Below are 13,644 nucleotides of genomic sequence, written 5' to 3'. Positions count from 1 at the left end.
GTTTAAAAGACTAGCTAGTACTTTAAAAGGAAAACTTGTGGGCAAAATGCTCCGAAAAGTCAACATTCACAAACACTAAGAAAGAGAGAGTGCGTGTGAGAGAGAGGGACAGAAAAAGAGAGAAATCGAGTAAGAATTAAAAAATATCGGAAAAACTATGTTATGCAACAAAAAGAAAACAGAGCAATGGTCTTTAAAAGTACTGTCTGGCTCATTCAGAATTAAGTAAAGAGAGTGTTACATGTTCTTCTTTTAACAGCCATTACAAACTTCAAATACATTTTGACACCACTCACAAAAAATCTATGGTAATGGAAGTTAATGAGCATTTCTTTTTTAATGCCCAAATCGCCTTGAAGTAACACTGCACTAGTTATGGCGGTAATATTGTATATTTTGTAAATTTTACCACAGATACCGGTTTGTGTTGGAACATATACTACATTCAGGGTGAGGAACCATCTAACATCGAACTGAAAACAGTTATATTCTTCTTTAAATAAGCACAGCAAACAGTAAAAAGGCAAATAGCTGGTGAAGGCCAGACAAATATTTGATAAGTGGACAGGGATTGTATAGCTGAGCTGTATGAGTGGATAAGCAAGCGGCAGACCCCCACCTCCCAACACCCTGCACTCTGCTGCCCCCTGCCCTCGCCCCCGACCCAGGCCCCTTATCCTTCTGCCCCCCTCCTCTCCTAGCTAGGCTTAAGGTAGCAGATGTGTCTTTCACAGCCTGTGGAGTGTGCAACCAATCTGCAAACAATAGCTTGGACCTGACAAAGGTCGTCTGTCTGTTGCAACACATTGGTTAGGTGGGAGGTGAAAACGCAGAGTCCATGCCACGCTGCAAACCCCATGCCCTACAGCTGTTTCTCCTCTAACAGGTCAGTCTGTCCACCGAAATATCATTTTAGTTTGCGACGCAAGCAAAAACCAAATTCTAAAATTCTGAAAACAGATCTTTGGTTAGGTTGTCATCTAAATTTGTTATCACATCCTGCTGATGACAGCTTGGCTGTTGAAATATTAGTCGGCTAAGTTTTGGCATCGAAGCCCCTAGTAGCTTTTGTTTATCTTTTCAAAGTCTTCTACCCCAACTGCCAGCACATCACCCAACCAGGAGCGTTTCTTCTGCCTCCAGTCTGAATTCACTGTGCTTTCAAATATTGTTGTTTGAGACTCCGAATAGATTACTGTAGTCATTGTGGAGATCTCCACATGTGCCACCTTAGCAAGGCATCTTGAACATACACAATTGATGTGTTTAGATATGAAAACATTTAGAGCTACAGTATCCTCAAAATGTGTCCATGAATGTTTTAATTATTTTAAAGTTTAATAAATACTGGTATATGTTAGATTATAAGATAGCCAAGACACTGGGTTACTTACAGAATTGCAAAAGTAATACTGAATTGTGTTTGGTTGAAAACACAGCCATATATAAACATTTGTGGAAATCTAATACTTCAATAGCTAAATCTTAGCCACTGTCTTAATCTTATTTCTTTTGGTTTAGTCAGTGACCTTCATTTTTGGTTTAGTTGGAGAGATTCTTTGAACATCTCATTTGTTAATATGTTGAGAAGTCAGTGAAAAAAAGCTGATATTAATTATAAATGATCAACATTTGAAAGTAAAAGTGTATATTTTGTTTGGAATTAACTACATTTTGAAAAATCTGATTAACTGTTTTTCTGATAGTGGATATAGTGTTAAAATCAAGGTATGTCATAAAAGAGACTGGTAAAAATTCTTATTCATCAGGTACAAACTAAGTTTAACCCTAATTTCAATATTTGTAGTGCTGATTGTTTACGAAAACAGAACGTTAATTTGTGTGTTTCTAACACACTAAAAGTCCCAATACATAGAAACATCATCCAATTCATTCCCAGTGTGTACTGTATGTCTTGTATGTCCTGTGTGCGTGTGTGTGTGTCTGTGTTAGTGAGCCACTACAATGATATCTAAGCCTTTAAGCAAGCCAATTACATATTTAACCTCCTTGACCTCATATTAAGTAGACCTCATACAGTGGCCACCGGTCTGTGCGCTAAAGTCATCTTAGAGTCAGCCATGACAGAGAAACAGTTATGAACACTACCATGGTTTCAGCCATGACAGACAAACAGTTATGAACACTACCATGGTCTCAGCCATGACAGAGAAACAGTTATGAACACTACCATGGTCTCAGCCATGACAGAGAAACAGTTATGAACACTACCATGGTCTCAGCCATGACAGAGAAACAGTTATGAACACTACCATGGTCTCAGCCATGACAGAGAAACAGTTATGAACACTACCATGGTATCAGCTATGACAGAGAAACAGATATGAACACTACCATGGTTTCAGCCATGACAAAGAAACAGTTATGAACACTACCATGGTCTCAGCCATGACAGAGAAACAGTTATGAACACTACCATGGTCTCAGCCATGACAGAGAAACAGTTATGAACACTACCATGGTTTCAGCCATGACAGAGAAACAGTTATGAAGACTACCATGGTCTCAGTCATGATAAAGAAACAGATATGAACACTACCATGGTCTCAGCCATGATACCTCTCTCTTTGTCTGTGCTGTGGAACAAGACAAACTTGAGTGGCATTTCATTGTATTGGTCAACGACTAGAGTAAATTCAATAACCCATTTCTCTTGTTCCATTGAAGTACATGTTGGTTCAATATGGATTTTACAATACTAAAGTAAAAGCAAACATGTTTGTGTCCTTGCTTTTTCGGATCACACACGTATAGTAAAAAAAAGGAAACTGTGTCCATGTCTAAAACTAGATTAAATGTATTAGAAATAATATTACATCCATACATATTTTAATATCTGACACGCAAATCAATTATGACAAAAGTCAGGCGTGTTTGACGTCCCCCGGGTTAAAGGTTAGGGTTAGGGTAAATTGGATTTTGAATGAGATTAATGTCTGGGGCCCCCACAAGAATAAAAATGGTATAAAATGTACTTGTGAGAGAGAGAGAAATGGAGGTCACCATTTCTCACAGGTTTCTCGCGGTAGTAATAATGAGCAAGCCTGCAGACCACAAACAGACAAATTAGGAATTGAATATTTTAGTAAAGCTCATTAATCATGTTCATACTGTGTGATGGCACACTTAAAAACACAGAAACACACTATGGGTACACTATTAAAGTTGACTTAATAAATAATAAACATATATACCTTCTACTCATTTGAATAATAAGTGGGCTGTTCCACCGATAAAATAAAATACGTAACACATGATGAGGAAATGTGTATGTATGGTCTGTAATATTCATGATTCAGGCTGCCATTTTGAAATGATGAATGAATTGGATTGAGCAACATTAGAGCATATTGTCTGTGATGGGTTTTATTGAGTCCTATGGGGTCACTCAGCTTGACAGTGAACAGAGCGGTGAGAATATGTAAGGGTAAATATTTAACGGGCAGCCATTTAAGCCAGTACAACAGAAGGAGTGTAAGAAGCCAGAATTGTCAGGAGAAATACATGTAGGCTATCCAAGACAGTAATAGTACAGACATGTGCACATGCAGAATGTTTGTGAATATACATACATTAACATGTGTGCGCACTTGGGTTTGTGTATGTGGGTTTGTGTTTACATTTGCTGTGTGGGATAGAATTCCCTAGATCCTATAATGTAGCATGTTAGTGTTCTCATTAGCGTGAGCATTAAGTCAGCCAGTCAGTTAGTTAAATTGTTAATCAGTCAGTCAACCAGTTAAATGGTCAGATAACCAGTCAGCCAGTCAACCATTTGGTCAACCAGTCAGCCAATCATCCAACCTGGGAATTACAAACAACAAGAACCAAATACTGAACCAGAACGAATTTGCCTTCAGCCTAATGTTAAAAAACAAATGAACGTCTAAGGAGAAAGTTAATCTTGTATAATGCCTTAAGTAGAGACATGCGAGGCAGGCCTATCACTTAACTATGCTCAGCAGGCAGAGTCTCTCTCTACATGCTTGTGTCTCTTTCTGTCTCTTTGTTTGACTGCCTGCGTCATGCGCGTTGCAAAAAGAAACACGTTACAGAATTTGTACGTCTAACAATGCCGTCAGAAAGTTACATTGCATAACAGTGGGAATAGATGGAAATACGTGCTGTGGGTTAGGGCCATCTGTACCAGAGTCAATAACCTCTCAAAGCAACGTTTTCAGTGAAGGCATCTCTAAAAGCTTTCCACTTCCCATTTCCACTGTGGCAGCCAGTCAGGCCCTGAGCAGTGGCTGCCTCTCCGCTCCACTGGGGGATTGCCTCACAGAAGGGCAGGGCGTGAGACCATGGGAGTCACATACAGTAAGACCATAGGCCTGCAACGCCCAGGGAAAATACCTCATGTTGAATGATTCATAAACACCCTGGCTGTGTGTGTGTCTGTGTGTTGGCATGGTTGGCCAGTAAAGAGAGCTCCCCACGCGGTGGAAGAATGGGAGCCCTGGCTGCGCTTGGCTCTGCTGTGCTCGCTGCCCCAACAGTGAAGTGAAGCAGCTTAGCTGTGGAGTCCAACAGCTGCATCCTTTATGGCATCAGCCTGGTGCACATGCATGCATTCACACGTATACACACCAGCACGCAAACAGAAACAAGGGAGATCATATTGTGCCTGTGTGGTTTTTAATGGAGTTTCCCCCTTAGTAACAGCTATTATCCCTGACTAATGGCGTACACTGGCCCTCTCTCATTACTGGAGTGGCTCTTTACCAGAGACCCTTGTTTCATATAGTTGGAGTTAATGCATTATGAACAGCCCACCAAGAGTAAGCTGCAGTCTGAATATTCAATAACTTCAGTAATTATATGCGCAATTCATCAGATGGGATCTGATTGCAGGGGAAGAGGGGAAAAGAGAGGAGCAGAGAGGTCTGATTCCTGGAGGACAGAAGTCTAATGACAAAACTAACATGATAATTGAAATCTAAATTGAAAGGCTTGGCTCACAGGGAGAGTGGGTCATGCATAGAGTGTAGAGCTACTTGCGGCTGAAGAGTGAGGGAAAGAAAGAAAGAGAGAAACAGAGAGAGGGAGTGAAATGGGAGCGAGAGAAACAGAGAGGGGAAAAAGGGAAAGAGGCCATATTAACAGAGAGTGTAAAACTGTTCAGTGTTCACTATCTCTCCTTTTAGGCATGTAAAGTAGCAGTGCTGTAGTGTCTGAGGACAGGGGCAGTGTACTTGCAATACTTTCTCTGGAGGCCGTCGCAATAATCCCTCCCTATTCAAAGTTGTAAGCCGTTGCTGCCTGAATGCCCCAGTTAGTCTGACTGTTGTTTCCTGTTTTTGAGAAGTAAATGTGAGGCTACTAACTGGTCAATTCTGCTTGAATAACATGCCCATTGTTTGGTATGAGGACACATCGTCCATTGTAAGGGATGCAAAGGACCTCATTTCACCTCCAAAGTCCATCATTACTTCACCTATTCATAGTCTATATGAGGCACTAAGCTCCAAAATAAAGCAGCTATAGACAAATGCAAAAGTTCCATGCATGTTTTGTTGAAAAACAATATCTATAATTCCAGGACGGAGAAAGGGGCAGCCTGGGTCACCTGCTGAAAGACAGACACCTGTTTCTGAGGGTTTGTAAGAGGCACTGACACTGACCGAGTACACCACAACGCCTGCTGCCCGCATAAGGATGATCATATCTACTATCTTAGTTCATATACATGCCATCAGGACTGAGTGTAATGAGCACTGATTGGGTTATTGTAAAAAAAAAAACAGTTGTCCTTACAGGACTTGGTGGACAATATGGCATCGTGTGGTGAGAAAACACAAAAGGGAGACATGAACCCATCTACCCCCCCCCCCCCCGTCCTCTGTCCCTCCTCCTATCCTGTCCTCTCTTATTCCCTGCTTTGCTGTCTTTCCAGTCTCTGGATTCATATTCCGTCCTCAATAACAGTTAATTAGTAATGCCAAATTCATTAACCCGTACTGCTGCAGAGCTGGCCTGGGTCATAAATTAGCTTAATGTGAGCAGACGTATTGCAGCTGTAATAAGGGACATAAAACGTAAAGAGAAACACATACGCCTGTAGATCATAGATCATAACTCTGCAGTGGTTTAGGTGGATACCAGGTCCGAACACATCAGCTCTTGGTTCTTACTTTCCTCTCCTATAGAACCATCACAAAAGAAAACTGATATGCTCTTATAGTACAGTATGAGTGTTTGACTACAAATATGTGAAAGACTAATGTGTTAAGATATGTTTACCATTAGGTAGTATGCATGCTGTAGATACACTAACTCTGAGGGTGTGTTTATGTAAAGGGCTAGTCCAAGAGGGAACGTTATCAGAGCAGTATGTAGACAAGACGTGCCAGAAACCAATACAGAAGTTGTGCATTTCTGACTCCTGTTGCAAGGGGAACCAGGAACAGGGATGGGAAAAGTCTGGAGGCACTCCAAACTGGGTCTGACAGCTCCTTCTAATTGGTGAAGTTATTTTTCCTGCAAGTCTCTGGCATAAATCTAGTTAGGGTTTATTTTGAGTCAGTTAGGGAACAAGTAGGTTTTGGCCATACAGGATGTTTCCTTTCTCTTATTCACTAAAGCGTCTTACATCCCTAACCCAGACCATTCCTATCTTTTCTCTCATAATATGTCTAGTTAGTGTGACTGAAATGGGTGAACTGCAGGTTCCACACATGGAAGCTGCACAAAACAAACTGCTATTGTGAAAAGGGATGCTGACCTTGTCTGTCCTTGGATTACACAGTGACCTTTTTGCTCCCCTATCCCCCAGTGGTCTCGCCTAACAACTTGCACCAAAGAGCCTATTAGGCCTGGATTCCACTTTGTTGTTAAAACGGGTCTTGTCCTTTCAAAACCCTCTTTTTCTCGCTTTCTATTTTTTCAAGCTAAGGTGGTGCAGGAACACAAGTCCATTGTTCCAGCGCAGATGGAAGTTGGAGTTACTACGGCAACAGCTCTAATCCGTCTTTTTACCACCTTTCTTCATCTTATCGGTCTATCAAGTGCTACCTTTTAAGTCAGAGACCAGTGCCCCGCAAGCACCGCTCCCTCGCCTTAATTAGCTATGATTCTATTCGTACAGGGACGACATGATAGGCTAATCGAAATCTGCTAAATAATGATGTAGCGTGAGCGACTATTCCTTCTCCTGAGGCTTGTTCTAAGAATAACAATAATGAGGCCATTATCAGGGATCAGACAGAAAAAATGCAGCCCTGCCTCTAAACAGAGAGCATCGTTGTTGTTCGGGTGTTGTGGACACAATCAACAACCCATTGTTATGGACTTGACAACGAAGGGAACAGAGAATGGGTGCAATAATAATTGGTCTGCGCTGCCATGAAGGCCCTGAATGGAACTGTCCACATAAGAAGGCCCTTGATAGACTGCTGATTTGTTAAAATGGGGTGTGGATGCGGATAACTGGCTGGCTTTTTAGAAAAATTTCCTTTCTCTTGTGTGTCTGTCTCATCGCTCAAATAGCCACCAAGCTGCATTCGAGAGGAGTCATTCAGATGCTGAAAGGCTTGGAGTCACACCCACCAATCTTACGGGGCATAGCAATTTCGTAGAGAAGCAGCTAGCTAATGTTACAGTAGCTGCTTAAAGTGGCTCAACTCTGCTTCTTTAACTAAACTCTCCTTCGTCAGCCTCACAAGGCAAAGAAAAAACACCATTAAAGTAATAGAAAGTTAGACAATATAACCCACTTCGCATAGAATTATAATAATCCGGAGTAGCAAAGATTTGGGGGGAAATGTAAAAAGACAGGGGATCTGCTACACAGTTAAACAAGTTTGTAACATTGCCAAAAATATATAAAAAAATATATATCGATGGAGAAACATATGAACTCAGTGAACTGTCATCCATGTCAAATGAGCTTGAGTGTATATAAATATTTTGCATTAATATGGAGGTTTACGCATCAATGCAGTCTTTATAACTAAATAAATTACGGCGTGCAGAAGATATAGCATTTATTTCCCTCAATCTCCTTTGGCCTTTGAAATAAAATGTCTGCCCATTTGAGCTTTAAGAGATAAATGTACATATATGCATTTCTGGAGCCCTTATTAGTTGATAGGAGGATCTAGATCTTACACAGAACAGGCAGAATGGTTTTTTTGTAAATAACATGCTCAGTGGCGTTGACCAAAAACCATGTTGCACCTTTTAAATGCGCTCCACTGTCAGGCAAGGGAGATCAGTGGAGAGCAGGAGGGGAGAATGAATGCAAAGTGGGCTCGTTTGTCTAGTCAACCTTCAGTGGGTTGCATTTATCTTCATCTTGTTAGACTAAATTAATTAACAATCTCAGTGTTACACACTTTCTCCTTTCATTACATCAAATAATGGCAGAGATGTAAGAGGATGTCCTCTCTGCTGGCATTAGCCAGGGACTACTGGAGATGCCGCTATCCATCTTTCTATCTGTCTCTCTATTTCTGACACACACAAACACAAGCATGCACGCACACACACACACACGCACACTGTTAGGATTTTGTTGCAGACACACTGGATGCAAGATTTAAACAAACTGTCATTATTTTCAAAGACAGTACGAAAGCTCCACGCTGCATTAATAATAAAAAGTTAACCTGTTTAAAGTGCTTCCTTCACCTCTGATGTATTTTTGAAAATAACTATCACTCTGCCTCTGTCAGTGCACATTAATAACAAGCATCATGTTCAAAACTGAAAAGCTTGATTGGTACTTTTACAGCTATTAGTCAAATTGAGATAAAACGTGAGGACTCATTGGTGTAAAATAAAGACTAGTCTGTCCAGCCATATGTTAGTGATTGATACATCAAATGTGATGTTTCATCCTAAATACCTGCTGTTCAGTAAGAGCAGAAGCGGAACCTCTGGGCCACAATGCTGGGGTACAAACTGTACCGTGTAAAAGACAACATGTTCCGACAAAGTACTACAAAACGGGAATGTATAAATTGAGGCACAAGGCCGAGTTGTTGACATACTTTCACATAATTACACTGACAGAGCCCCCTTTTACCCAATTCAGTTGCTTAAGAAAAGATGTTGTAGTTCTACATGCAGCTACATTGAAAAACAGTCCGTCTCCCATAACACCACCCACCCCCAGGACACAAACAGCAGTGGCCAAGCAAAAGGGCAAACCCTGAGGCAAAGCCTGTCTTTAATCTTGGCCTGATTGTTGAGGCCTCTACACTTCAATCACCATGTGTGCGTGATATCGTTCTACTGGCACCTCTCATTTAATTAAAACAGACAATGACAGAAGGATGTGGATTAGGAACTGTAATGATGCATTTACTTAGATTAATCGCAGTGATTTACCAGAGTAATGATTTTCACAGAGAACAAAAGAAAAAATTGACGAAACGCCTCATGCAGCTGTCAAATGTCGGCTTTTTTCCTCCTTTCTCTCTAAGTATTTTGTTGATGTGGGTCTTAAAGCTTAAGAGTGTGTTTCCTACCCGGATCCTCCTCCAACCATTGTTGAGCCAGTTATCTCCACAAACGGTGCTGCTTCAACAGGTGGAATCAAACACAGTCCTCTACTACGTAGTATTAGGGCACCAGCGGTATTGAACAGAGGCAACTTGGCCTCAATAATCCAACACATGCCTGAGTATGATCCCCCAGCCTCAGGCCGACCCAGGAGTTACACCACTCAGTTTTAGAAGATAGTTCTGTTTGCGTGGTGTGTTTATTCTAGATAGGGCAACACAGATAACATTTCATCTCTCAAATCTCTCCTCATTCTTGTGTGCTGGGCAGTGGCCTAATACATTTCCATTGCTGTCTTTGTTGAGAATAAGGACACTCAGTAGTCAACTTAAGAACTAAACCCTAATAGGGCCTTTTAACATAAGATCTAAAGCTGTGTTAGATCCATGGCATTATGATGTCCTTTATTTGTCTGGGTTCCAACAGTTCTGAGAGAGAAAAAACGGTCGTTAATTTAATCAAATAAATGACCTTTTGAAAAAAATCAAAGAGGATTCATTAGCTTTAGTAAAGTATGGCTGACAGCAGCTTTGAAAGGCAGATGCTGCTGCCACTGCTGTATCTTCTAATGAGACACAGTTAATTAGGCTGCAACATTCAAGCCTGGAGAAGGTGGCTCACAAGGAGAGGAAACAGGAGCCAATGGTGAATATAGTCACTCATTGACTTCCTCTGTGTAATGACAGCACAAATTCTTAATAATAATCACAGGAAGGATTTAGAAGGGGGGAAAAACAGCTTCAAGGTTTTTCTTTGTGACTTTTGTGGTCAAAATACAAACACGCACAACAGGAAACGGTACATCACAAATTGAGCCCCACCCCCACCTGCCCAGGCTGCGACTGTAGAAAAAGGGAGCAAACAAAAGCATGCAGTTACAAACACGGAAAGCCTGGCCTGAGTACAGTACGCAGGGTGAGATGTGGGGGAAGGGAAGAGGGGTATCACTACGCATTTTGTGTGTTAGGTTATTGGCAAGCGCTTTCAGTTTGACTATGGGGTGTGGTTGGTATCAGTATAAGCAGTGGCTACGAAAGGAGCACTATGAAGTGAAAAAGGTGGAAGTGTCCATTTGACACTCACAACATACCCCCCCCCCCCAAAAAAAAAAAGAAAAAATCCCTAGCGCCCACCACGGAGCGGCAGGATCTATGCACTCGTGTTGGGAGTAGGAGTTGTGAAGGATGAGTTTAGCCCATGACCCCCTGACCAACAACCTTACAACAACAACTGAAAAAAGAAACTAACCTCAGTAAATAGCTGCTACGAAGAAAGCCCTCCATGTCAGCGTGTGGGGTTCTGCGGCAGGAAAAATACACAGAGAACCATTTTAACTACAAAAAATTCAACAGATAAAGAACACACAGAACAATTAAAGCATTTTTGAGGATATGATGCCCAGCTTCTGTCCTTTGCGTTGACATTCATTGTAGCCTTTCCTCAGAGAGAGGAGTGGATTTGCATACAGTACGGTCCCGATGATATGTTTGCATCAAAAGACAACGTCCTACTGATCCTATTGCAGCCCCTCCTGCCGGGCTCTCGCCAGTGACATACATTTCTGTAACTGCTGATGGCAGACCAGCGTCTGGCTGGGCTCAAAGTGGTAGGAGAGGTAAGAAGAGCAGCCTGAGGTGGTCCAGCTGGGGCCCATGTGTGGCAAGGGCTCTGTGGCCTCTAGGAGCCCCACCACAGGAGCCCGACGCTGGGACACGCACCACCAAGGAGGCGGGAGGATGTGGTTCATGATGTCACCACATGCAGAGGTCGTTCAAAAGCGTTGCCCACAACACTATGGAAGCAGATGACTAGATCTCTGTTACTGGTCTTTATACTTGTATCCCGTATTGTAATTCTGGATTGCCTTTCACACATTTTTAAATGCCTCCATCAGCAAATTACTACTGAAAGCCAATTTGGAGTGCAGAGGTTTATTGGAGAGGTCGGAATATAAGTAATGTATGTCAATATCAAAACATTGTCTGAAGTTGGAGTAATACCAGGAAATACTATTTTCAAAGTGACTGAAAAGCAGCCAGAAGATACTTTCTCAGTCAGCATGAATAGGTTATCACACAAAAACACACTGTGTAGATATTCAGTTGGCTCTGTCTTACACATTAAATCTGTATAACACATCCTCATCTATATAACACATCCTCATCTCACCCACATCTGATCGCCCAGGGCTAAAAATGCAGTGTGTTTTTCTAAACCTATGTTAAGAAATCCAATACTCAATGGCAGCAATAACATAATAAAAATAAAACGTTGGAACAAATCAGCGTTTTCCCCTGCTGTAACAGTTGTATCCCTTGCAGACCTCAACAGAAATACACACTCAGAGCAAAAGACAACGTTTTTGGGGGCATGGCTAGAATTTGATGCTTTTTCTCTCCTCCAGGGCTGTGGCTGTGCAGACAAAGCCTCTGAGAGAATGGAAAGACTGACTGGACCAAGGACACTGTGCCTTTCAGACTGGCCTGGCCAGCACTTAGCAGCGCGGTGGACTCGCGAGGCCCAGTGGGCTCAGCAGACACTTTTCTCACAATCAGGTGTCTATGGAGAGGGTTAGGCCAGGGGCGCCGCTCTGCTCTCTGCTCCACTCAGCCCTGCTTGGCTCTGAGCACATAATACGAAACGCCACGCCAGTGACAACGTGAGAAAACAACAGTCAAACGGTGCAGAACCAATCATGCGTGTCTCCTCACCATTCTGAGAAGAGTGTTAAAAACACACTTCTCTCTGCACCTCCGCTCTCCGCTCTTTCTCAGTCTCCATCACATCTTTAGTGAGGGACTTGACCCCAACACAGTGAAAAACACTACACAACTGCACCCTAGACTGCCATTTAGATTCCATTATGGCAGGTTAGCAAGACAACAAGGCTATGGAAACCCTTAGCAAACTTTAAATGAACTTGATAAAAACCAACTGAGTGAATGGACAGTGAGCCATGTCGGCTGGGATCTTTTGTCTTGAGACTGAATATATGTGTCATGGTTTAGTAGCTCCATAACATACAACTGGGTTTGCTTACTGGCTAGCAGAGCACCACACTGCAACCATGATAGGAATAAATGCTTGTTTGCTAAAGTTAGATCTAAGCTAAATCACTGTCAGCAAGATCAGGTGATGATTGGTGTATTCAATGTGACAGGCTGTTCAATACAAATACAGTCGAGACAGCGAATGCAGGCTAGGTCTCTTGGTTCGGCACATTAAAGAGACAGAAAACGGTGCAGCCTTAGCGACGGTCTTCGGTTGACCTAACTCTCTGCTGGTCTGCTTTTCTCTGCATTTTTCTCGCTGCTTTGCAAGAAGTTGTTACTTTTTCATAACTATCTATGGCTTCCTTTCCCCCTTCTCTCATATCTATCTGTCTGTTTCATCGACAGTGTGCACTGCCTAAAGCCCCATGTGGTTATGGAGTCACCTGAGTTAAGTTTGGGGATGAAAATCAAGAAAAAGTGACATTGTTTTTGTTATTCAAAAGATCTATATGAAAAATAACCAAGCCTCATTTCAAGGGCAGTGTTTTAGTAAACAAGAAGTAGGGAGGACATAGTGTTAAAAGACAGCTAGTGCTGGGCTCACGGCAGCCCTTTCGAAGAACAGACCTCTGCCAAAACCTGCCTCTGCCCAACCAACTCTCCCACCATCTGCAACAAATGTGCTCCATTAAAGCAGTACCATATGGACAACAAGCTAGCTATTAACACGGCTTCAGCACGTCCCTCTAACCTAGGACAGATTTTAAACTTCCAGTCAAATTGACTGCTGAATTAATGCACCACCACAGCCAGGCGGGTCTTGGCATGGACTGCTGCTCCCAGACTTCAGTCATTAAAGGCCTAAGCCAACACAGTGCTGAGCCGAGCCGGGAGAAGCACACAGAGGCCACATACAGCCTGACTTTAGTCCGCCGAATTTGACCATATTCCTTTACCACAAGGGCCCAGTGGTGAAGAGCCTTGGGCAAGTAAACGAGCCGACGAGCCAAAAAGACACAAATATCTGTTGCTGTGCCTTTGAACAAAGCATTTAACACAGATTTTGTACACAAGTTACTCCAGCACTCACTAGCAACAGGTACAGGGTGGTCTGTGTCTCTTC

General features: G+C 42.3%; 1 protein-coding gene across 19 annotated transcripts in view; it reads right to left on the bottom strand.

Moving 5' to 3' along the window:
* sox6 (SRY-box transcription factor 6) overlaps positions 1 to 13,644 on the bottom strand; it is a 173,888-nt gene that overhangs the window by 116,153 nt on the left and 44,091 nt on the right. For 3 of the 19 annotated variants that reach the window (XM_029125251.2, XM_029125256.2, XM_029125253.2), the window contains one exon: positions 10,777 to 10,827. The exons of the other annotated variants lie outside the window; for them this stretch is intronic. In XM_029125251.2, the coding sequence (XP_028981084.1) occupies positions 10,777 to 10,811 (35 nt within the window). In that variant the 5' untranslated portion in view covers positions 10,812 to 10,827. The remainder of the gene's footprint in view (positions 1 to 10,776; positions 10,828 to 13,644) is intronic. 19 annotated transcript variants of the gene reach the window in all.

Source organism: Esox lucius, chromosome 2 (genome assembly GCF_011004845.1).
Source record: "Esox lucius isolate fEsoLuc1 chromosome 2, fEsoLuc1.pri, whole genome shotgun sequence".
NCBI classification, from domain to species: Eukaryota; Metazoa; Chordata; class Actinopteri; order Esociformes; family Esocidae; genus Esox; species Esox lucius.
The sequence above is the reverse complement of the archived record's forward strand: the minus strand, read 5'-3'. Positions and strand labels throughout refer to the sequence as shown.